Raw genomic sequence first — 23,700 nt, 5'->3', positions numbered from 1 at the left:
GAACAGCTTGATGATAGAAAGCAGTTGCAAAGGGGAAGTTTGAAAAACTTACTTTGCTCAGAGCTTTAACCTAAAGTGTGAAGAATATTAACAGTAAAACAATAGACTCTTTGTGTTTGTCTTCACATTAGAGGAAATGTAATTGCATTCACTTGGTTGAGTGTACCTATTTGTGCATTATTTAAAATCAGATATTTTATATAACTTTCTAAGTTCAATACATGATCCCTATTACAGTATAAATTTTATGATGTGTTCTATTTTTGTATTATGTGCAGATAACTTGAATTAGTTGTGGTACTGTACTATTAATAAGAGAATGTAATTAAAAAAATTGTAATGCTGCTTGCAGATTTTCTGATTGAGTTTTACTGTGTGTATAATCTGCATATTCTTTAGCACAGAATCATAGAATCACAAGGTTGGAAACGACCTACAAGATCATCCAGTCCAACCGTCCTCCCATCACCATTGCCACCACAAGCACTAAACCACATCATGCAGCACGTCATCCAGACGCCTCTTGAACACTGCCAGGGATGGCAACTCCACCACCTCCCTGGGCAGCCATTCCAGTGCCTGACCGCTCCCTGAGAGAAAAAGTTCTTCCTTATGTCCAATCTAAACGTCCTCTGACACAACTTGCGGCCATTACCCTGTGTCCTGCTCGTTGCCTGGGAGAAGAGGCCAAATCCCTCTTCACCACAACCTCCCTTCAGGAAGTTGTAGAGTGCAGTGAGGTCTCCCCTGAGCCTCCTCTTCTCCAAACTAAACAATCCCAGCTCCCTCAGCCGCTCCTCATAGGACCTGTGCTCCAGACCCCTCACCAGTTTCGTTGCCCTTCTCTGGACACACTCAAGGACCTCAACATCTTTCCTGTAGTGAGGAGCCCAAAACTGAACACAGTACTCGAGGTGCAGCCTCACCAGTGCTGAGTACAGGGGGATGATCACCTCCCTGCTCCTGCTGGCCATACTATTTCTAATGCAGGCCAGGATGCTGTTGGCCCTCTTGGCCACCTGGGCACACTGTTGGCTCATGTTCAGCCGAGCATCAACCAACACCCCCAGGTCCTTCTCTTCTTCACACTCATCCAGCCACTCATCCCCCAGCCTGTAACGCTGCATGGGGTTGTTGTGCCCAAAGTGCAGGACCCAGCACTTGGCCTTGTTGAACCTCATCCCATTCACCTCAGCCCAGCGGTCTGTCTTAATCCCTCCGAAGGGCCGCCCTACCGTCAGGCAGATCAACACTACCTCCCAGCTTGGTGTCATCTGCAAACTTACTGAGGGTGCACTCAATGCCCTCATCTAGGTCATCAGTAAAGATATTAAACAAGATGGGCCTTAGTACCGACCCCTGGGGGACACCACTTGAAACGGGTCGCCAGCTGGACTTCACTCCATTCACCACGACCCACTGGGCACGGCCCTCTAGCCAGTTCCTTACCAAAAGAAGGGTAGACCTGTTCAGACCACAGGCAGCCAGTTTCCCCAGAAGAAGCCTGTGAGGGACCGTGTCAAAGGCTTTGCTGAAGTCTAGGAAGACTACATCAACAGCCCTTCTCTCATCTGGCAGACTGGTCACCCAGTCATAGAAGGAGATGAGATTGGTCAAGCACGATCTGCCTTTCACAAACCCGTGCTGGCTGGGCCTGATCCCCTGGACACTGCGTACATGCTGTGCAATCTCATCCAAGATGATTTGCTCCATAACCTTCCCCGGTACTGAGGTCAGGCTGACAGGCCTGTAGTTCCCTGGATCCTCCTTATGGCCCTTCTTGAAGATGGGAGTCACATCAGCAAGCCTCCAATCCTCTGGGACCTCACCAGTTAACCAGGAACGCTGATAGATGGCTGAGAGGGGTTCAGCAATCACTCCTGCCAGCTCCCTCAGCACCTGAGGGTGCAGCCCATCCAGTCCCATGGAGGAGAAGCTCTCTGACTGTCTCCACCTGAATTGCTGGGGGCGATTCAGGCAATTCATATACTGAAAGGTACTGCAGAATTCTTCAGTTGTGCTGCTACTTTCAGTTTGAGGTGGCAAAACTCTTCATCTTGCTTAGAAATGTTGTAGCATAACATCTATGTTTCAGATGCTGCAGTGTTTTTTTTATAATTAAGGCACATATGAATGCCAAGTCAAGCATGAAGATCGTTCAAGTTGTTAGAGTTCAAGCAGTACAAGTATTACTGTAGTTTCAAGTACTTTTTGAAAATTAAGCTTGTGTTTTTTCATGCAATGCGCTTTTTGATTGACTGCCACCTCCCAGAGTCTATTACTCTTGTGGTAGATTAATCAGTGCGAGAAAGACAGTGTAAGAATTGTTTTGAATGCTAATGGTCTTGTTTGGATAACTGACCTTAATCTGTTTAAGTTCTGACGACCTGAAGAACTCATGCTTGGTAGCATATTAAAATGCAGCATGTTCAATATCTTCCAGCCCTGTTAAGTATTTTTATTGATGCTCTGGACGAGGGGTGAGTTTGCAGAAGGCATCAATGTGGGGGAACTATTGATCTGCCTGAGGGTAGAAAGGCTCTACAGAGGGATCTGGACAGGCTGAAATGATGGGCTGAAGCTGACCATATGAGGTTCAACAGGACCTGTGACTTTTGTTAGGGACCCTAAGCATTGCTATAGGTTTGGGGCAGAAAGTTGCACAGAGTAAAAGGACTTAAGGGTGTTGGTCAATGCTCAGCTGAAGATGAGCTAGAAATCTGTCCATCTGGCCAAAAAGGTCATCCAGACATCATCAGACATCAGAAATGACTCAGCCAGCAGGACCAGGGAAGTGATCGTTCCCCTTTAATCAGCTCTGGTGAGGCTGCACATTGAGTTCAGTTTTGTGCTCCTCAATACGAGAAAGACTTAGAGGCCTTGAAGAGTGTCCAAAGAAGGGCAATAAAACTGGTGAAGGGTTGGAGCACAAGTCTTATGATGAGCAGCTGAGGGAACTGGGGTTATTTAATTTGGAAAAGAGGTGGGTCTCTACAACTACCTGAAAGGTAGCTAGTGACAGATGAGAGGTAACAGCCTTAAGTTATGTCAGAGTAAGTTCATGTTGGGTCTTAGGAAAATATATTTCTCAGAAAGAGTGATCAGGCACTGAAACGGGCTGCCCAGGGAAGTGGTAAATTATGTATAATCACAAAACTTCTGTAGGTGAACTTAGCACTGAAAGACAAGATCTACTTTTATGTCTACAATACCAGATTTTGATAACTTTGGTTATTCTTTTAGATGGCTATTTCCTGAGCACTATATAGCAGAAAGCCTTTTGAATACTTATTCTGCTGTAGACCATCAAGAATTCTTGGAAATAGTTTATTTGACTTCTTATCTGTGAGAATGACTGCTTTGGTGTATAGTAGAAAGATTATTGCCAATACTGCTATTAAATACATTTTTATTTAAGGAGGGTTCTGACATTGATTTGGTCTAGCATGCTTAGCACAATTAGGTATCATAGTCCTCTGCAAATCTTTGTAAGGGTGATTGCCTAAAAGATTCTGGAAGGAAAAATGTTCAGAGGTTGTTTAAACTAGTTAAAATTAAACTGTTTCAAAAGTAACCCATCTGTTTATTTGCTTGTTTGTTTGTTGGCGCATGTGCAGTTTTTTATCTAGGACTTATAGGAGATATGCCCTCAGAATGTCATGACCTCCAACTGGATCTGTATTCTTTTTCAAAATCTAAAACTACTTTGTTCTCTTAGAAGTCAGATGGAAAGAGTTGCATCCTCTTCTTTCATTCTTGTTCACTTGTTTAAACATTCATCTAGGTCAGGTCAAAAGTCCATCTGCTACAACTGCAAACAAATCAAACCTGTATCTTGAAACACATTAATCTGTCCCTGGTCTCATAGGGGAAACTTTCTCTCACTCTTTCATGTTGTTTATATGTTGATCTTCATGTAACCTTTATGTGATATCCCTGAATTCCCACCATAAAAGAACGTAATAGACTGTGGTGATGTGGATATGCCATAAAGACTTCTTTTTTGTATTAGATGCAGTGGACTCTTCAGTGTACCTCAGAATTTGTCATGGATGAAGCTGTTCTACTAGCACTGACTACTGACTGTAAGTGTAGACATAAATGTTAAATCCTCAAGTACATAACGCTCAGGTTTTTTAATGGCTCATCACTGGGGCAAAGTATCAAAGTATCCAGTTGTTCTACTGTTTTTTTTTTTTTGTTTGTTTATTTGGTTTCTTTTGTTTGTTTTTTTTTCTTTTTTTTTTTTTTCCTGGAACTGATATGAGGTATTGAATACCAAATCGTACCAGAATTATTTTGTAATTAATATGGTCTATATAGGACTATATACTTTTTTCCTAATTTGCTTGTGTTTTTCTGAAATAAGAAAGACATAAAATAAACAAAAAGTTGTATTTCCTAGTACGATAGCTAGAAGAGTTACATTATCTACTGTTCCAGGGTATTATTTGGATATATGTGACCTCCTAGGATTTTTTTAATTGAGAAGAGTTTTATAAACATTGCTGACAATGGTAGTGACAGTACAACTAATTACATAGCTTAGGATACTGACTTCATGTATTGGTTATCTTGTATGGCAGAGAATTTATTTTGCTTTATTTTTTTCTGTCTCAGATACCCACATGCTGGGTGTCTTTTTCTGCAAAACTTTCGAGGTTTGTGGCCAGCTTGCTTATACATAGTATAAAATACTAAGTGATACAGTGCTTTTGAGCTGTTTGTAAACCATCCCCCTGTTCTTCATCAGGCTGTATGTCTTATTACTTGAAGTTCAGGCTTGAAATCACATGTACACATAAGATGCTGAGGGAAATTGAAAAATTCTATCATTAGTTCTAGTTTATTTTCTGGTGACCTAAGGATAATCAGATTTTTTCTATAGGTAAAATTTAAACTTGGAAATCTGATTGTAAATACATTTTTAAATGCAAAAATATGTATTTTTGGAGGATGGTTGGACTGAGTGCTCTTGTGGGAATTTTCCAACCTTGGTGATTCTATGATTCTATGATTTCTCTTGAAGCATGCATTATTTTTCATGAGAAAATCAAATGCCTCAATTTCCATTTGAAAGACTACTACATTAACTGTTTTAAACTTGTTTACCTTCCTATTTTAGTTTGAAACTCCTATCTACGTCTTCAGCCACTACTGCAGTCCTCATGCAAGACCAAGAAGCGAATACATGGTAAGCTGTGAAAGTGGTTTAAAGGTCACAGCTAGAGGGTGGTGCTCAATGGCTCTATGTCCAGATAGAGGCTGGTGATGAGAGGTGTCCCCAGGGGTCTGTCTTGGGACTGGTACTCATTAATTATCACTGACACAGACAGTGGTATCAACTGCATTCTCATAAGTTTGCTGATGATACCAAGCTGACTGGTGCAGTTGATATGGCAAAAGAAAGGGCTGCTATCTAGAGGTACATTGATAAACTCGAACAATGGGCCCCTGTGAACTTAAGGAGTCTCAACAAAGCAAAATGCAAGGTTTTGCACTTGGGTTGGGGTAATCCCAGGTATGTATACACACTGGGAGAAGAACTCCTTGAAAGTATCCCTGCTGAGAAGGACTTATGGGTCCTGGTAGATGAAAAACTTAACATGAGCCAGCAGTGTGTAGATGGCAAAGAAGGCCAACAGTATCCTGAGCTACGTCACAAGAGGGGTGGCCAGCAGGGTAGGGGAGTTGATTGTCCCCATCTACTCTGTCCTTGTGAGGCCCCTTCTGGAGTACTGCATCCAGGCCTGGGGCCCCCACTACAGGAAAGATGTGAACCTTTTGGAGAGGGTCCGGAGGAGGCTAGGAAGACGATCAGAGGGCTGGAACATCTCTTCTTTGAGGACAAGTTGAGGGAGTTGGGATTGTTTAGCTTGGAGAAGACTGTCGGGAGACCTCATTACTGCCTTCCAATATTTAAAGGAAGCTTATAAACAGGAAGGAAATCAACTTTTTGCATGGGTAGATAGTGAAAGGTCAAGGGGGAATGGTGTTAGCCTAAAGGAGAGGAGATTTAGATTAGATGTCAGAGAAGCGTTTCACTGAGAGGGTGGTGAGATGCTGGAGCAGGCTGCCCAGAGAGACCCTCTCTTGTGGAGACCCTGTCCCTGAAAGTGTTCAAGGTTGAATGGTATCCTGGGCAATCTAATCTAGTACATGATCTACTGATTGCCAACTCTGCCCACAGCAGAGGAGTTGGAATTTGATGATCCTTGAGGTCCCTTCCAACCCAAGCTGTTCTGTGATTCAACTAAAACGTAGTTTTGTCAGAAACAGCCCACAGATGAAGGAACCTTGGGTCTCAAGATACCTGAACAGTGGCTCCTTTAATCCACTTTCCTTCACTTCTTTTCTAGCAAAACTTCAGGGTGAAGTCATGGAAGACTAAAATTTTTCTATGTTCTCTGGAAAGAGGAAGGCTAAAGAACCCTGATAATCTACTCGTTCCTTTGAACAAATATACCTGAATTACATGAGAGGTAAGTGGTGGTAGACCTGCACAAAAGATGCAATTTTCACAAAATCTTTTTCAAAGAGCTTTACTACTAGTAACCAGAAATAGTTGCCTAGCAGAAAGGTGGATAAAATAAAAGTAATCTGAGAAGAATGAAGGTCTTTAGAAACTCCATGGATTAATAGGAATGGCAAGAAGATACAGAGTGAAGCCTGAGGGCAGGAGAAAACTGAGGGGCATTGATGTGAGGAAAAAAGACTCAGAAAACGAGAAAGCTGTCATGGTTTCATGGTTTTTGATTATCGGTATTCCACATCATAACATCATATAGTGCACTGGGAGTTAAAGAGTTACTGCTCCATGTCTGGATACTTGTTCCAGAAGAGAAAAAAACATTGCCCAGAAGACTATTTACTGTACTGTTATCATTTTTGCTCAGGGGGAACAGATACAAAGCCTTGGAAGTTCACCTGACATGCTCTTTTCCCTTTTTCAGCTCTCCTGCCTGCTGCTCGACCCAACTATGATGAGGCCTTTCCACCTTTTGAACATTCTCTCATTACATTTGATTTATTAACTTCAATTCTAATTATATTGTATTATAGTGTGTTATTTTGCATTCCAATACCATATTTAGAAAATTAGTTTGTTTCTCCTCAGATCATTGCCTCTGTTTTTAATTATTCAGGGTCTCCTGCTTCCCCTTTCTGGAGGCACGGATCTACAGATCCTCCACCCCACTAGTCATGGAACCAGGAATCAGCCCATAAACCATTGACAAAAGTGGGAGTTTACTGAAGATCAGAAGAATTCAGGCACATTAGAAAAAAAGAACTAGAGAACAGATAGTCAGATGCAAGAGTTTCTATAGCAGCCTTGTGTTTTTGAAATATACTAGCTCTCTTTGGAACATCTTACTATGGTGGGTGGAAGAGGAAGTAAGACAGAGAATTGGCTTTGTGGGTATACGCACACTTTGGCTTATTCAAAATACTTAACCATTGAGAGTACAGTAAAATTCAAGAAACTTCATTAAAATGATGGAAATGTTAGAGTGATTGCGTACACAAGGTACTCACTGCATTTGTCAAGTGATTTCTAAATGCTCAGGTGCAGCTAGGATTAAGCCTTTGAAATGTGATGAGGAGATTCCAGGTTTGCATAGCAAATTCTTACAATTGTTAAATACATCATTAACAGTGATGACAAAGCATGTTAATCCAAACAAGGTTAGGAGAGCAAAATAAGGCAGTCTTTCATTCAATATGACCTTTCATTCTGATTGTTCACTCTCCTTCCCCCCCCCTCCCCTTTTTTTTTTTTTTCAGAACTACTTCAGAGAAGAACTTGAAATAAAGTGCCAGGTAAGATGTATCTTTCCAGAGCACCTTCCTCTTGTGAAACTTTTGATAAATGTAGGTCTTTGCTTTGACTTTTTTGAACTCACATAATTTTGCATTCTTGTTTAAGATGTAACGATTTAAAGATTAAAATTCAAAGTGGAAACAATGGTCTTCTCCTTAGAACTTCTTTGAACATACAGATGGAAAGATCTGAAGGTATTTATAAACACTTTTTGCAAGAAATACCACTTAGGAATCGAGCTATAAAAATTAGATATTCTCACACACTTTCTTTGCAGCCATTAAATGTAGTTGATTTACAGGTCCACAGTTATTTCTAGTTACAAAGCTCCAAAGGAGCTGAAAAGTAAAGAGGAGAACTTGATAAATAATGACATTTTCAAAATGGTTTTGTGCAAAGAATTTATTCTTTCACAGTAAAGGGCCATAAGGAGCATCCTTTAGTACAATGAATTAAATTTTTTAATGTAGTAATACAAAAATCACATTACTGTGTTCCTTTAAATTACATTACTAAATAAATATTAGTTATCCCCTTTGCCATCCTCCAATAAACTTGAGGCATTTACATCAGAAATGTGAAACTTACTTGAACAAATGGTATTTAAATCATCTGTAGCTTGAGAAGCTAATTAGAAAGGAAAGGAGTGCTGTTTTGTGGCTGTATTTATAGACCATATTTCCCTTTGCAGTAAACCAAGAAGTCTGTGTGTGCAACAAAAGACTATCTAACAAGCTCTTGAATAAAGAGTAATCAGAAATTGCTACATAAAATATTTTCAATATTTTTCATACAAACCATGAGTACAGTGAAGCAATCTGGAGCAGTCACAATCTCAACTCTTAAAAATCATGTAATTAGTGCACAATTTCATTGGGAACTATGCCACAAGATTATAAGCAGAAATGCATTGGCTTTGAGGAGCATAGCTGCACCAGGTGACATCAACAAAGAAAATCTGGCTAGAATCAGAAACCTTGCCCGTGCTATTACAAAAGTCTATTTAACTATAATCACAATGTAGTAAACTACTGGAATGCTACTGCAGAGATATTTGTCACGTAGACAAATACAACAATCTTGTCTATATCTGCACCATTTTAAAAAAGAGTAGCAAAGTTTGCAGTAAGTACGTATGTACGGTTTGAATGGATGTTTGTGCTTATCACAGTGCATGTGCATACACATTGGGAAGGGATTTACTGCCCAAAGAAATGCATAGGAATGTATTCTTTTAAACAACATACATCTGGAGTGCAATTTAAAAGCCTAAGAGGGATTTATTTAAAGCTTCAGGAAGAAAATGTTTTTAGAAACCATTCTGCTCTCAAAATAAGTGTTAGTTAAAATCTTAAGTTCAGACTAAAAAGGAGCAAATAGACATACTTAACTAAATTGCTGCAATTTCATAGGAAAAGCAACAGAGCAGAAAACCCATAAGACAATAGAGTTATCTAAATGAATAACTTTCATCATCATATTCAAGCTCATCTTCTTCATCATCCTCCAAAAGTCCATACCTAAATTTACGATAGACTGTGCCATCCTGACCCATGTATACAATGTCATCTTCTTCATCATCATCTTCAATATCTCGATCTCTGTATTCAATCACTTGGTCTTCCTGATAGCTTGGGCTATCATGATAATTGCTCACATAGGAAGGAAGGGTTTTGGAGTCATTTGTCAGCTTCTCATACCTACCTTTACTGGCAGTGCGTGGTTTTGATTTTGATTTTCTCCAGATGACTACAATGGCTCCAATGACGAGGATAAGTAAAATACAGATAATGACAAAGAAAGCGCTCTTGTTTTTGCTCGCTGGTGGTAACGTGGTTCGTAACACACAGTCATCTGACAGCAACAATAAAATAAAATAAAATAAAATAAATTGTGTTTGTACATGAGAATTGCTGAGTTTGTTTTAAAAGGCTAAGAATGCTTTGAGTGTGACGGTGTAAATAAGCAACATTGTTGAGACAGCTTTGTTTCCTTATTAGACTGGCAGTAACCTGAAAGAAGCTGAGAAGCTAATAAGTAGACAAATACAGTCTTTCTAACTGAGAGTACGCAAGAAATGGACAATCTCTCCCCTTCCCAAGATGTACTTTTCACTATCAAGCACCTAGAAAGACTTGAAGACAGGTTGTGTGCCCTGAGCCTGTTTTTCGTAATTGTATCAGTTTGTCTATAAAAACATTTTTCTACCCTACAGATCATCAGTTGTATAAAACACTACAGCTGTTCTGAAGTTGACAGTATGATTTTGACTTAGGAGCTTAAAATTATGTGTTTCAAATTGCTATTTATTAAAGGAAGCACTTCCCAGTCAAGTGTTTTATGAAAAGCTTGGCAACTTGGCACAATAGATGGGAATGAGAGAGGGTGGCAACTCCTGCACTAATTGCAATTGCTGTTATTTGGGTAAAGTCCTTCCTATTCTAGTGATGGAGCAGTAAAAATACACCACATATTTGTAGCTCAGCAGTACATTTTTGCTGTTTTCTACTTTTCACCACTAAAAGTCAGCTTAGTCAGACATAACACCCACCAGCAGCATTGCTGCCCCTCAGGATGGTCATACCTTGTGTTTCATTGCAGTCACAGCACTCTGGGATGTCTGCTGGGTCAGTGTCACTGCAGCAGGGTAGGCAGCGGCCTTCTTCCAGATAGAGCTGCATGCCAGCTGGGCAGATGGTACAGTTGAGAGGTCCAGGCCCCTTGCACTCCGTGCATGTGCTGTCACATCTCTCACACTTTGTCTCATCCCCCTACAGACACAGAACAAACAATGCACCTTTCTTTTCATCTTCCTTGGCCCTAGATGTGACAGTGCTGCCCTAGATTCACTGAGTGGTCACATCTGGATGCCAAAGGTATCGATTTCAAAATACTGGAAGGAATAGGAAAACTGAAATTTTGTTAATACTTGTTAGGTTTGCACTGATCTACTTGTAGGAAGACGGATGAAGACTTGTATGAGCTTAGAGATCTGACTTAGCGAGACAGCTGGCTAGAACTCACTCCAAATATATGCTTTTTGTCCAAAAAATGTTCTTCTTTTGCTAGTCCTGTTGTAATAGATTTGGCTCTTTGGCACTAATGATGTCAAAGCAGCCTTCAAAAAGTGTATTCAAGAATATAATTGGAAGTACTGAGATGGGAGAAGCAAGTGAAAATACGTTGAGAGAAGAAAAATAAAAATAAAAAAATAATAAACAGAAAGGAAAAAAAAACTAGAGAATTCATTCCCTTTCAGATTAGGGAAGGTACAGAAATAAAGAGTAAAGCCGGCTGGAAATTTTGTAGCAATCTAAATTTTTTTTAGTTCTCATTGGTTCTATTTCACAGAAACACAGTGTCATGTGTGTCAATGGCTTGGGTTGGAAGGGAGGTTAAAGTTCACCTTGTTCCAACTCCCTGCCATGGGCAGGCCTGCCACCCACTAGATAAGGCTGCCCAGGTCTCCATCCATATTTGCCTTGAACATCTCCATAGATGAGGCATCCACATCTTCTCTGGGCAGCTTGTGCCAGAGCGTCTCTACCATCTGCATAAAAGATTTCCTCATAATGTCTAATCTAAATCTTCCATCTTTTAGTCCTGTCACTATCAGACTATGTGAAATGATGGTCTACTTCTTTAATATAAGCTTCCCTCAAATACTGAAAGTGTCCAGTGAGATTTCCTCAGAGCCTACTGAACAAGCCTAGCTCCTTCAGCCTTACTTCATAGGAGAGGTGCTCCAGCTCTCTGATGATCTTCCTAGCTGGACTTTCTCCAACAGCTCCTCACTTTTTCATGTACTGAGGGCACCAGACCTGGACACATTACTCACAATGGCAGAACAGAGAGGGACAATCACCTCCCTGTCCCTGCTGGCTACCCCTTTGTTGATGCAGCCTAAGGTACTGTTGTCCTCCTGGGCTGGAAGAAAATCTCCGTTTTTTCATCGACCAGATTATACCAGATTACCCAAGTCCTGTTCTGGATGGCTTTCAAATGCTTCCAATCTGTACACACACCTGGGATTACACCAGCCCAAATGCAGCACCTTGCACTTGGCCTTGTTGATTCTCCCTGTGTTCACACAGGCCCACTTTTCAAGTTTGTTCAGATCCCTTTTGATGGTATCCCTTCCTACTGCCATATCAGCTGCACCACTCAGCTCTGTCACTTGCAAACTTGCTGAAAGTGTACTCAATCTCACTGTCTAGACCATCAATAACGATATTGAAGAACACCGGTGCTCAGAGGACAGATTCAAAAACTTCTCAAATTCCAAATACTACTACTGGTGCTCATCACTGTCATACCTACTTTGCTGTATGTTGTGAGGCAATTCAGAGCTTCCAATGTTTGTATTTCCTGGACTAATGGGAAATATGAGCTATTTTTTCTGCCACAGGACCAAGATCAACAAACCCACTGTAACAATCTGAAATGCCAGAAATCTTTCACCACTCTTAATCTCAGACCTGCAGGGCTGCTTGTCCTGAATCTAAGAGGTTGGACAAAATATGGGGAGACAGCAGTAGATCTGGAGCTCTTAAAAAGAACTGTGCACCTCTGTGGTCCTCAGCTCCTAGGCTTTTTTTCAGGTTCACAGGTATGGAGCAGCACTTATATGGGAAATTTCAAGCCAGAGACTTCAGGTTATGCAACGCCATTTTTTTTCTTTTTTGTGAGGCACTCAGCTCTGGGGCACACATTCTGCACCAAAGCAGAGAACTGCCTCAATGGGCAAGGGACATCTCATTTCTGCTGGGTGCCATTGCCCTGCACTTAGAGGCAGATCTCTGATGTGTTGGGGGTGGTGCCAAGAACAGTGGGGCCACACATCAAGGTACAAAGGTGGCAACTAGGGAGCACAGAGAACAGGACGGGTGAACAGAGCGTGGTGTGGCAGTTTGCTCAGGACAGGCAAGCAGAGCATGTTGCTCCTTTCATTCAGGACCGCAAGAAGAGAGCTCTATTAACACCAACATGGTGTTCAACCGGCATGGCAGACAGGCTGAGGCAGAAAGGCAGATATGGGGCCCGCAGCTGCATGGGCTGGGGAGTGCTCTCAGACAGATCTCTCAGGGACCTTCTGCTGTGGGGAGTTACAGAATCTGGAATTTACTCTTTGGCCTGAGGGAGGAGGAGGGGATGGATATAATTGATATAGGTGTGCCCTGCTCGGTGAATTTCCTGAGCAGATGCCCAGGCTGGAGAAGAAATCAGCAGGCTGAGGCACCTGGGAATCAGAGAGGGGGACTTATGAGGAGGTCTGAACTGACACATGATGGCCTGCAGTCTTCTTGTAAGTCCCTGCCTGGGGAAGCAGCTAAACCAGCTTCCCAACTGGAGGCTAAAGAACAAGATAGCACCCAATACAAGGGGTATGGACCTTCATTTCTGCATGGAGCGGAAGGAGGTACCTTCCTCTTAACCTGACAGTCCCCCCCTGAGCAACAGGCACAAGACTTGGGTTGGAAACAAAAGTGTTTGAATGCCAGGCAGCCCAGGAAGCAGCAAGCATGTGGAGAGGGGCCAACCGAGGAATCTCCTTAGAACTAGGGCCACCAAAAAGAGGCAAAGAGTCTTAGTAGCTGGGGACTTCTTGCTGGGGGGCACTGAGGCCCCCATTTGCCACCCAGATAACCTCTCCAGAGACATTTGCTGTCTTGTAGGGCATGTGTCAGAGATGTTAAGAAGACTTTACCACTTCTGATAAAACAAGAAGACTATTACCCACTTGTTGTCATGCATGTCAGGTCATAGGATATTGTAACAAGGAAATTACAGAACATTAAAAGGATTTTGCATCCCTTGGAAAGGCATTAAAGGGACCGGAAGCACAAGCAGTGTTCTCCTCTGGGTTCCCATGGACTAAACTTTTAGAAGGTAGGGAGCTCTTTGAGAGTTGGTTGACACTTAAACATCACTTCTTCCAATCTCAAGATCAGTGCATCCCTAAGGGAAAAAAATTGGGGAAATTCAACAGGAGGCTTGCATGGATGAGCAAGGAACTCATAGATAAACTAAAGGGAAAGAAGGTCCATGAAATGTGAAAAAGGGGCCTGTCCACCTGGGAAGAGTATAGGAATGTTTTCAGGGCCTGTAGGGATACAACAAGGAAGACTAAGACTCTCTTTGAATTAAGCCTCGCAAAGGAGGTAAAGGAAAACAAGAAAGGTTTTTTTTTTGTTTGTTTTGTTTTGTTTTTAAATTATGTCAGCAGTAAAATGAAGATTAGAGAAAATGTGGGTCCCTTAATAAATGAGGTGAGTGCCATGGTAACAGAGGATGTGGAGAAAGCAAAGACTCTGAATGCTTTCTTTGCTCAGTCTTTAATGCTAAGGCTGGCTCTCAGGAATTCTAGACCCTGGAGGTAAGAGAGAAACTAATACTTGCTGTTGGTTGAGGAAGATCTGGTCAGAAAGTGTCTAGCTAAAATCAACACAAATACATGGGCCCTGATGAGATGCATCCACATGTGCTGAGAGTGCTGGCAGAGGTGATTGCTGAATCTCTTCCTATCATGTTCGAAGAGTCTTGGCAAATGGGAGAGGTGTGTGAAGACTGGAGGATAACCAATCTCAGTCACTCCAGTCTTCAGAAAGGGCAAGAACTACAGGCCAGTCAGCCTCAGCTCTGTCCCTGGAAAGGTGATGTAACAACTTGTTCTGGATACCCTCTCCAGGCAGTTAGAAGAGAAGAAGGTCATCAGGAGTAGTCAATATGGATTCACCAAGGGTAAAGCATGCTTGACTATCCTTCTATGCTGTAATCACTACCTGGGTAGATAGGAGGAGAACAATGGATGCTGTCTGCCTTGACTTCAGCGATGCATTTGACATCGTCTCCCACAGCATCATTGTAATGAAACTTAGAAAGTGTGGGATAGATAAGTAGATGGTGGGGTGGACTGGCTGACTGATAGAGCTCAGAGGGTTGTCATCAGTAGCACAGAGGCCAGTTAGAGGCCTGTAAATAGAGATGTTCCCCAGGGATTGGTGATGGGTCCAGTCTTGTTCAACATCTACATTAATGATCTGGATTAATGGATAGAGTCCACCCTCAGCAAGTTTGCTGATGCTGGGAGGAGTGGCTGATACATTGGAAGTCTGTGCTGCCAGTCAACAAGACCTGGACAGACTGGAGAGTTAGGCAGGGAGGAACCTGATGTGGTCTAACAAGAGCAAGTGTTAGGAGGAATAACCATGTGCAGCAGTGTAGGTTAGGGGATGAGCTGCTGGAGAGAAGCTCTGTAGAGAAGGACCTGGGTGTTCTGGTGGACGACAGGTTGACCATGAGCCAGCAGTGTGCCCTTGTGACCTGAGCTGCATTAAAAAGAGTATGGCCAGCCAGTCAAGGAAGGTGACCTGCCCCCTCTACTCTGCCCTGGTGAGGACACATTTAGAATTCTGTGTCCTGTTCTGGACTCACTCGTTCAAAGAAGACAGGGATTTCCTTGCAGAAATCCAGCAGAAGGCCATGAAGGTGGTAAAGGCCCTGGAGCATCTCCAGTGTGAGGAAGTACTGAGGAATCTGTGTCTGTTCAGCCTGGGAAAAAAGAAGACTGAGGGTGGATCTGATAAATGTTTATAAATATCTAAATGGAGGTGGGAGCAAATGGATGAGGCTAGGCTCTTGGTGGTGCATAGAAATAGAACAAGGAGTAATGAACTAAAACTTGAACATAGGAAATTTCATATTAACATGTTGAAGAACTTCTTTACAGTAAGAGTGACAGAGCACTGGAACAGGTTGTCCAGAGAAGTTATGGAGTCTCATTCCATGGAGACATCCAGACCTGTCTGGATGCCTACCTGTGTGACCAACCATACCTGCTTTGATGGGGAAGTTGGACTCGATTTCCTTTCCAACTTTTGCAGTTCTGTGATTGTGAGATTCTGTGATGTCCAGCCAGTTGTCTTACTTTGTTGCTATATTCTTGAACAAACGTCTTTGAAAGGCAGTTGGTGTAGAAACCCGGAAGCAGGCTAGCTGCACAGACCCAAACCTGATTGTGATCCTATTCTACTAAATATACAGCTTTAACTTCAGCTTCTCTTTTCACTAGACTTCTGCTAGCAGAACTGCCTATCAGGAATGTGATGTGATTTCTCAGATGCAGAAATCCCTACGGAAATCCAGTTAAACTAGGATAAACTAAATACTCTTTTACTAATATAATTGATTTTGTTCACATGAGTTTGGTATCATCTTTGACAGAGTAGTGTCTTTATATTTACTCTTAGAGAAATATTCTATAGTAGAAAAACCCAAAAGAAGAAACAATGCTTCCTTTGTCAAAAGAAGAAAAAAGTATACGTTTTTAAAGCCTTGAAAACTCAAAGAAGAACATTCTGTGTTTGTGTTGTGTTCAGAAGTTAAAATTCAGCATACTAATCACCGGACCAAATGCCTATGAATATTACCTCTTGTTCTGGTGCCTCCTGGACTTTGTAGTAACCTACAAAGCAGTCTGAGCTGCATATTCCGTTTAACAAACTGTAGCTCCATACACAAGATGTGCAGCTGAATCCTTCCTTTCCTAAAGAGGCAAATAAAACAACAATATTAAAACAACAATAAAACAACAATGTTAAAACTGTGAAAATTCTCATCTAACTTCATACTGATCACTACTACCAATGAAAAGGGATATTGTTAATTTCAAGCATCTTAAGTGGCAGCTCCAGCTTGAAGAAACTGGCATTAAAATGGTGTTAAGCAGCTTCTGCATGATGCTTGAGGTTTTGTGTGCCCCAAAACTGCATTTCTTAATTCATGAAAATATTCATGACAATGTGATTAGGGAACCCATTGTACAGGGTTGCATTCAGGAGGATCATTTAGAATGGTGAGTGTTTTGTGAGTCTTTTTAAAGGCAGATGCTGCCCACAGTGTTTCTGTGGAGCATTAAAGTGAGTGGTTTGTCCTCCAAGTTACGATATATCTGTCAGTTTCCCTGCAACTAGTTGTTTTCCTCCATCATCTAAAAGGAAAAAAACGTACTAATTAAATGTTAGCAAAAGTTAAACAGGTGAAGTTAGCAACTTTCTATGGCTCAGTTAGTTTACTCTGTCTTTTCTGGTCTTGAGAAAGAAGAGACTTCTTTTCCTGTGCATAAGCAGTGCAGATGCATTTCAAAGCAGCTACAGATTTGTTATTTAAGAGGATGAGCTTGTATTTTGTCTTAGTAGTTACTACAGCAGAAAATGTCTTCTGTAGTAATTTTATCATGAATAAAACAAAATTCATGATTAGAAATGGTCTATAAGTTAAATGACAACATCTTTGTCCCAAATCCAAAGTAAAATATTTGTTGTAATATTAATATATATACATGATAATATAATGCTGCTATGCGGTCACATTTTAATAGTTCTTGAAGGTTGCTTTACTCTTGGAAGCATTTCCACAATTTTAAATATTGTTATGTTGCAGTTAGCCATCTGTGCTATCCAGCATATCCACCATCCAACACAACTGCTGTACACTGCTTGGTGTAGTCTGAGCTGTGGAGCAGAAGCTGCCAGCTATCATCAGATGACATCCATTCCAAGTGGACTAATGCTGCCCCATTCCAAATTGCACACAGTATTATAAAGGAAAGTGAAGAAACTGAATATGTGAGGGTGTCATAGAAGAAAACATATCTCAAAATAAATGTGGTAAAAAACTTAACTGCATTATAAACAGCAGACATCACACTGGTGTTTTTTCCCCCACACTGAAGATATGCTTTATGGTCTTAAGTGCTGTTAGCAGTTGATTTTCTACTCTTTCCTTTGCTGACCACAAAGATCTGAGGTTAGATTTAAAACCCTTGGCTTTCACAGAGTAATACATAGTAAGTTAGCTCAGAGATGGAGATATTATTCAGTGTTTGTGCAAGAAGCAGAGTGTAGCTGTGAAGGCAATAGAGCTCTTTTATTTTGAAGTGGATGAGCATCTTTGTGTGAGGTCTGGCTGACTGAAAACTTAATTACCATCGTCAGTTTATTTCTTTTCTCTGGGAACTCACTCTTTGTGCTCCCCTCTATGGCTGGTCTGTGGTTAGTGCCTGCAGGCGGCCCCATGGGGAGCCTGCTGGGAATTCATATTCTTGCTTTGATCTTGGTTGATTGGTACTTTAAAGGCAAGGTGGCAACATGAAGCAGCCAGAAGAGTGAGAAACCTTGGGGTGCAGGAGAAGCTGGCAGCTGCTGGAGAGGCCTTGGCTGCCTGCTGTGGCCAGAGATCGTTGATGGCTGGCAGGGTTATGCACAGCACACCGTTTTGTTGTGTGCTTACAGATCTTGGAGCAGAGAGAGGTAAAGAAAGGAGACAGAAGTGGCTGGGTAATCTTGGCAGGTGTTTTGATAATCTCTTTTATGCCGCCAAAGCAGAGTGTATGCTTTTACCTTCACAAGTTCGGCAGAAAGGGTGGCATCTTTCACAGACATTGTCATCCTTGTTTTCATAGTAATATTCAGGACAAGAGCTAACACATTGGTTCTTGGAGTGCAGCAGGTAGAAGTATGTATCACAGAAAAGGCAGTCTGTTGGTTGAGGCCCCATGCACTCCTTACAGCCCTTGTGGCAGCGCTCGCATGACCCAGTGGAGTTTTGTGCAAAATAGCTGAAACAGATTTGATAGTTGTGGCTGTGCAACATGTCTAACAATGGCAGGAAAACCAGAACACCTTTCATCATGAGCAGTTTCTCTGATTACATGAATGTATAACAGTGATAATTATGTGATCACAGTAAATATTTGCAGTCCCAGTGGAAACAGAACAAATATTCTTGGCCATTGGAATTTAGCTATGAAACAAGTCTTTGTAAAATTGGAAGTATACAATGAAAGGCTTTCTAAAATTGTAGATGAGTTCAGGTACAAAATAAGTATGTAAATGGGCAGAAACATAAGTTCCATTTTGATTTTGCCAGAGATGTCTTGTGAGATATTGATTAAGCAATAAGAGTTTCTCACTACCCTGATGGCCCGTTGTCAGATGGAAATTCAGCAAATTCAAGAAATTCAAGAAATTCAAGAAATTCATGATTTCTTTCAATCCATAAGCAGGTTTAGTCAAAGGGTTCCAACAGAGGGACAATTGGTTCACCTAAGTTGTACAGTCAGAGGAAGAAGGGGAAGAGCTGCTTTGTGGCTGTGTTGAGACATGGCCATTACAGACTTCCAGTTTAATAGAATGATAACTGAATTTGAATGCCAGCATGACTGCATTACTGCAAAATCAAATGGACCTGAGCCACAAATAGTAAGTCCGATTTCCAGATTTAAATTTTTGTCACAAGAACTAATTGAATTCACATTTTGAAATTGAATGTACTCATATTAATGAAGTTGCTGTCCAGGAGTTTGACTACTCAGTTAAAACTTCTTTTAGTGGGTAGTTTTATTATGATTGGTTATAAATATTTGCTTAATGCAAAACAACAATCATCTCATCTAAATTTCAAGTTAGGCGGAGCCTGCAAGAGTGCTTGCTTCCTGTGCTGAAGATGATAACTTACAATATTTATTCTGCTCCACTCTTTTCTATACAAATATAACCTCAGAGCATCCTCAGAGAGTGAGAATGACCACATAATGTTAGATAGTCCCAGTTTGGGAGCAAACATTCTAGTTTTTATACAATAAGGTGAGGTTTTCCTCTGCCTCTGTATTGGAACAGCATAAGACATTTTTGCAATAAATGAAATATAATTCTGCCTGACTCTAAAATAAATAGGAGAGAAACAACCTAACATCTCAAAATGTTCTCTGTGCTGTAGCTCTCTCTTTGCTAAAGACCTTGGACCTTACCCTGTTGGACACTGGCTTACGCATCCTTTTCCTTGCCGATACAAGCCTGGTTTACAGGAAAGGCACTGCGAGCTGTGTTTTCCATTGCAGGTGGCACAGGTGATGTGGCATGGGGAACACCGTCCTTCATCACTGTCAGCGTAGTACCCAGCTGGGCATGTTTCAACACAGGTTGTATCTGCACAGAGAGCAATGAGGAATAGCATGTCATAGTATTTGCTGCTATAAGATAGCTCGCAAAATGCTCCTAGATTAGACTCTAACAGGAGATGCTATTAACACTTGTACCAGAGTAAGAAAAGGGAATGTTGGGATATTAACTTGGGATAGTAATTTCTTCTAAGCCTTTTCAGTTAAGTCGTCCTCATTTCTGTACTTCATGTACAATAGCATGATTTTCAGAGCAGATAATTTTTTTATCTTTAGAGAACATAAATGCATAGTACGTGATAATGAACAGCAGTGATTTCATTTAAAATACAAGAAAGAAGAAATAATAATGAAGAAGTTCTCTATAGGCATAAACATTTCCTATAGTTTTCACTCTTAAAAGTGTCGATCTCATTGCATTCTGTGTAAATCATGAATCTGAAATTTAGTGACTTTTATTTGCTGGTCTTTACCCCTGTACGTAGCTGATGCTTTGTGTTACGAGAATAAATGTCTACAATGCTACCAAATGTATCAGGTACATCACACTGATTGAAATATCAGGGGGTCGTTAGCAGGACAGGAATCAGAAACAAGAAACTAAGTGATTCAAATAACTGCAAGCTTGTCAAGATAAGAGAGCAGTGACCATCTAGCTAGTAGCTTAATACTTATTATCTCACTTGTTTTTCACATTTTGATGATTAAGATTGGGAAAATAAAGATACTTCCTTTTTTTTTTTTCACCAATGGTAATTGTGCAAAACAATTTAATGCGATGATATAAAACACAGATCTAATGCAAAGCATCCAAAATTTAAGAATGCAAAATCTGTATCAGATTAAACATAAACATCTTGGGGTCAGTTTCACCTTGGGCTTTCTTTATGTGTTTCTGGCATGAAAGATCATTTTAATCAGTTTCTCTCCAACTGATTTTCTAAATTTTGTCTTGAAAAAGTTACAAAGAATTGAAGTTTAAGATTTAATATTTTATACTCTTTATCAATTTGTTCCTGAGACAATAGACTTTTACACCAAGTCTCAAAAGTAAAGTAGTTTTACATCTCAGCCATCCACTTGAGAGTGGCATTGTGATCCAGGAATGATTTTTAACATTTCTACTTAAGTATTTATGGCTCATCAGATTTCTGCAGGAATTAAAAAGTCAGCCTGAAAATTGTAATTTCTTTGCGCTTACAAAAAAAAAAAAAAAAGATTGTCCCTCTCCTCTTCTTAAGGTCTTTATAGAAAGCAACAGTGACAGTAAATAGGAATTGAACTAAAAAAAAACAAACCATTTTGTTTAGCTATGGGATTTGTTGCTACTTAGAAGTCTGTGAGTGGCCAACCCCAAAGGATGATTTTGTTTCCAGGTAGCTTTGCAGAAAGTAGTTATCACTGAGCAAGTCTTCTACTTACCAGATATACATTGCAATATTTAGATAGTCTAAAGCAGTCCTAAATGTTTTATGAATGTCACATAAGCTGGTTTATTCCATGCTTTCAGTGTGGAATAAACAGGAGGAAGGCACTTACTGAAAAGATAGCGGTTATTTGCACAACTAATACACTGGTGTTCAGTTGGTCCTGAGCAGTGAAAACATTTCTTATGACAAGTTTTGCAGGTCTCAGTTTTGTCATCATAGTACTCGGTGCGAGAGCAGTGTCCAGATAGCATGCAGTGTCCATTACGATTCAGGATCAGGCCGTTTCTGCATGTAAGGCAGGCAGTGGATGAAGAACAAGTCTTGCATGTCCTATTGCATGCTGAAATGGAGAAACAGTAGGAATGTCACCATGCTACGTTTCATACGATTATTTCAATACAAATTTTGCAAGGAGCAGTTTCCATCTCAGAGTGAAAGGCTGAGAGAAACAGAGAAAAATCTCTGGTTCTGCGTAGTCAAACTATTCACTATTTTTGAGGTCATGCAGCCAGTTCCTTAGGTTTCCTTTTTCAATGACTGAGAAGTGATTTTCAACTTACTGTCTCCAGCAATGCTCAGTGTTTTACCAGAGTAGTTCAATAAACACATTCCAGTTTCGTTGCCTTCCTCTCTTGCACTTTCTCCAATTTTTGTAAACTGTGCTTGATATTTCTTCTGCCTTTGTTATCCCCTCCATTTCCAAAACATAGATGGACATAGTCAGGAAGGGCAGGTCTTTTTAGAATAGTGTTTTGCTAGTCTACTTCTATCTTACTGCCATTCTGGAGAAAACAGCAGCTACCAACCTTGACAGTCTTCAGTCTCATCTTCATAGTAAGTCCCTTCAGGGCACTCTTCAGAACACATGCCATCATATAGGACAAAGTAGCTGACTGCACACTCAGTACAGTCGTCTGAGTCTGGTCCGTTGCAGTTCTTGCAGTCTCCATGGCAGGGAAAGCAGTGATTGTCTTCAGCATAGAACTGGGTAGGGCAGTCCTCTACACATTTCCCTTCATGCAGGAAGAACCCATCCACACACTCTACAGAGAACAACAAACAGAGTAAGCAAAACTGCTTATGCTGACTTCAGTATGTGAGGGAGCAGTGCATGTCATAACAGGAGACAAGCAGATGGCTTGGAACGTATGTTCTCTTCTAACTTTTCCCCTCCAACTTGCCCATCATAGCCTAGCTCTCACTGAGCATTTCTGTTTCTTCTCAAGGGTCTGAGAAGTGAAATCAGCTATTCATTTTGTTATTGATGATAACCAAACAATTCTGCCACTGTATACTGGTGGACATAGTTGCTTATTTCTGAACTTCTGTTTGATTTGTTATTATATGAATCTGGTTGGAATATTTGGTCAGAATGTTTGGCTAGAGCTTGGATTCATCTGTTAACTTTCTTATGAGTACTTGGTTTAATAGTGTTGTTTGATTTTCTTTTTCCTCCATGTTTGTGTATAATTTGCTAAATATTAATTATCCTGAATATTCTGGTGTGCATTCAGACTCATGAGCACATTGAAGTTTTTCCCAAGTATGCATTACTAGATAATGTTTCATTACAAAGGTTTTATTCTCTGCTGTGAGTAGTATTGCAAAGAGACATAAAGTTTAATCAAACTAGGAAAGAAGCATTCTGTATTTCACAGTGGTGTGCATGTGTATTTAGGTATTTAGACATGAATACAATAAGCTGGCATCAAACCAATATAGATATCTGAAGAACAACAGGAACACACTAAGCAAGATGAAATCACTTTACAGGTGCCCAGTTTAGACTGAATCTCCTCATAAAGCACCATTTGCTTAGCCTCTGTCTTAGAGGAGTTTTTCCTTGGTTTGGTTTGGTTTGGTTTGCAGAATTTCTTTTCAGGTCTGTTATTCTGTCAGTCTGCTCCTAGACTGATCTAGACAGACTGTAGCCAAGTCACAAGCAGTTCTTTGTAATACCTTTGCACGTTTCACTGTGAATGCACTCCAGACACATAGCAGGGCAATGTTTACAGATTCCATCAAAGGCAAAATGTTTCTGTGAACAGGTAGGTTTACATTCCCACTGCTCCAGAAGCAAAGGACTTTTGCATGACTGGCATTTGGTAGCACTTCCCTCACATGTCTTACAGGAACCACTGCATTCCTTGCAAGTCCCAGAATCATTGAAGTATCCCCTATTGAGTAAAAATAAAACACAAAGCAAACTGTTGGTCAGCATATATTTACCACAGTCCAGTCCATTAAGAATTACGAGCATATGTGAGTCTATTGACTTTGCCAGTGCACTTATTTCATTGGATCTAAAGGGTTTCTCACACATTTAGTTACTTGTCCTCCACTCAATTTACACCTTCTGTGTCTGCAAGCAGAAAATGTACATGCCTAGTACCAAGAAGGGAATTTGGCCTTCTCTTATTTTTACACCTACACTAAGGCATATTGGACTTCCTTTCCCACCACTTTCTTGGTTTGCCACTTCCATAAAA

General features: G+C 40.8%; 1 protein-coding gene and 1 long non-coding RNA gene across 5 annotated transcripts in view; one reads left to right on the top strand and one right to left on the bottom strand.

Moving 5' to 3' along the window:
- Window positions 1-1,970: 1,970 nt before the first annotated feature.
- On the top strand, window positions 1,971-7,656 carry LOC125686492 (uncharacterized). 2 transcript variants are annotated; one of them, XR_007373810.1, is made up of 4 exons: window positions 1,971-4,085; window positions 5,126-5,194; window positions 6,360-6,482; window positions 6,954-7,656. It is a non-coding gene; the product is annotated as an uncharacterized LOC125686492 (long non-coding RNA). The 2 variants fall into 2 exon arrangements; XR_007373809.1 differs by having other exon boundaries at window positions 6,360-7,656.
- Window positions 7,657-7,821: 165 nt separating this feature from the next.
- PCSK5 (proprotein convertase subtilisin/kexin type 5) overlaps window positions 7,822-23,700 on the bottom strand; it is a 264,954-nt gene continuing 249,075 nt past the window's right edge. Inside the window, exons 30-37 of one of the 3 annotated variants that reach the window (XM_048930511.1) lie at window positions 23,171-23,388; window positions 22,018-22,254; window positions 21,321-21,551; window positions 19,632-19,809; window positions 18,223-18,440; window positions 16,252-16,367; window positions 10,407-10,593; window positions 7,822-9,676 (exon numbers count right to left, since the gene is read on the bottom strand). In XM_048930511.1, coding sequence (XP_048786468.1) covers window positions 9,273-9,676; window positions 10,407-10,593; window positions 16,252-16,367; window positions 18,223-18,440; window positions 19,632-19,809; window positions 21,321-21,551; window positions 22,018-22,254; window positions 23,171-23,388 — 1,789 coding nt within the window. In that variant the 3' untranslated portion in view covers window positions 7,822-9,272. The remainder of the gene's footprint in view (window positions 9,677-10,406; window positions 10,594-16,251; window positions 16,368-18,222; window positions 18,441-19,631; window positions 19,810-21,320; window positions 21,552-22,017; window positions 22,255-23,170; window positions 23,389-23,700) is intronic. The other 2 variants (XM_048930512.1, XM_048930513.1) reach the window with 2 other exon arrangements.

Source organism: Lagopus muta, chromosome Z, assembly GCF_023343835.1.
Source record: "Lagopus muta isolate bLagMut1 chromosome Z, bLagMut1 primary, whole genome shotgun sequence".
In the NCBI taxonomy this organism is placed as follows: domain Eukaryota; kingdom Metazoa; phylum Chordata; class Aves; order Galliformes; family Phasianidae; genus Lagopus; species Lagopus muta.
This window is presented reverse-complemented; position numbering and strand designations above follow the sequence as displayed.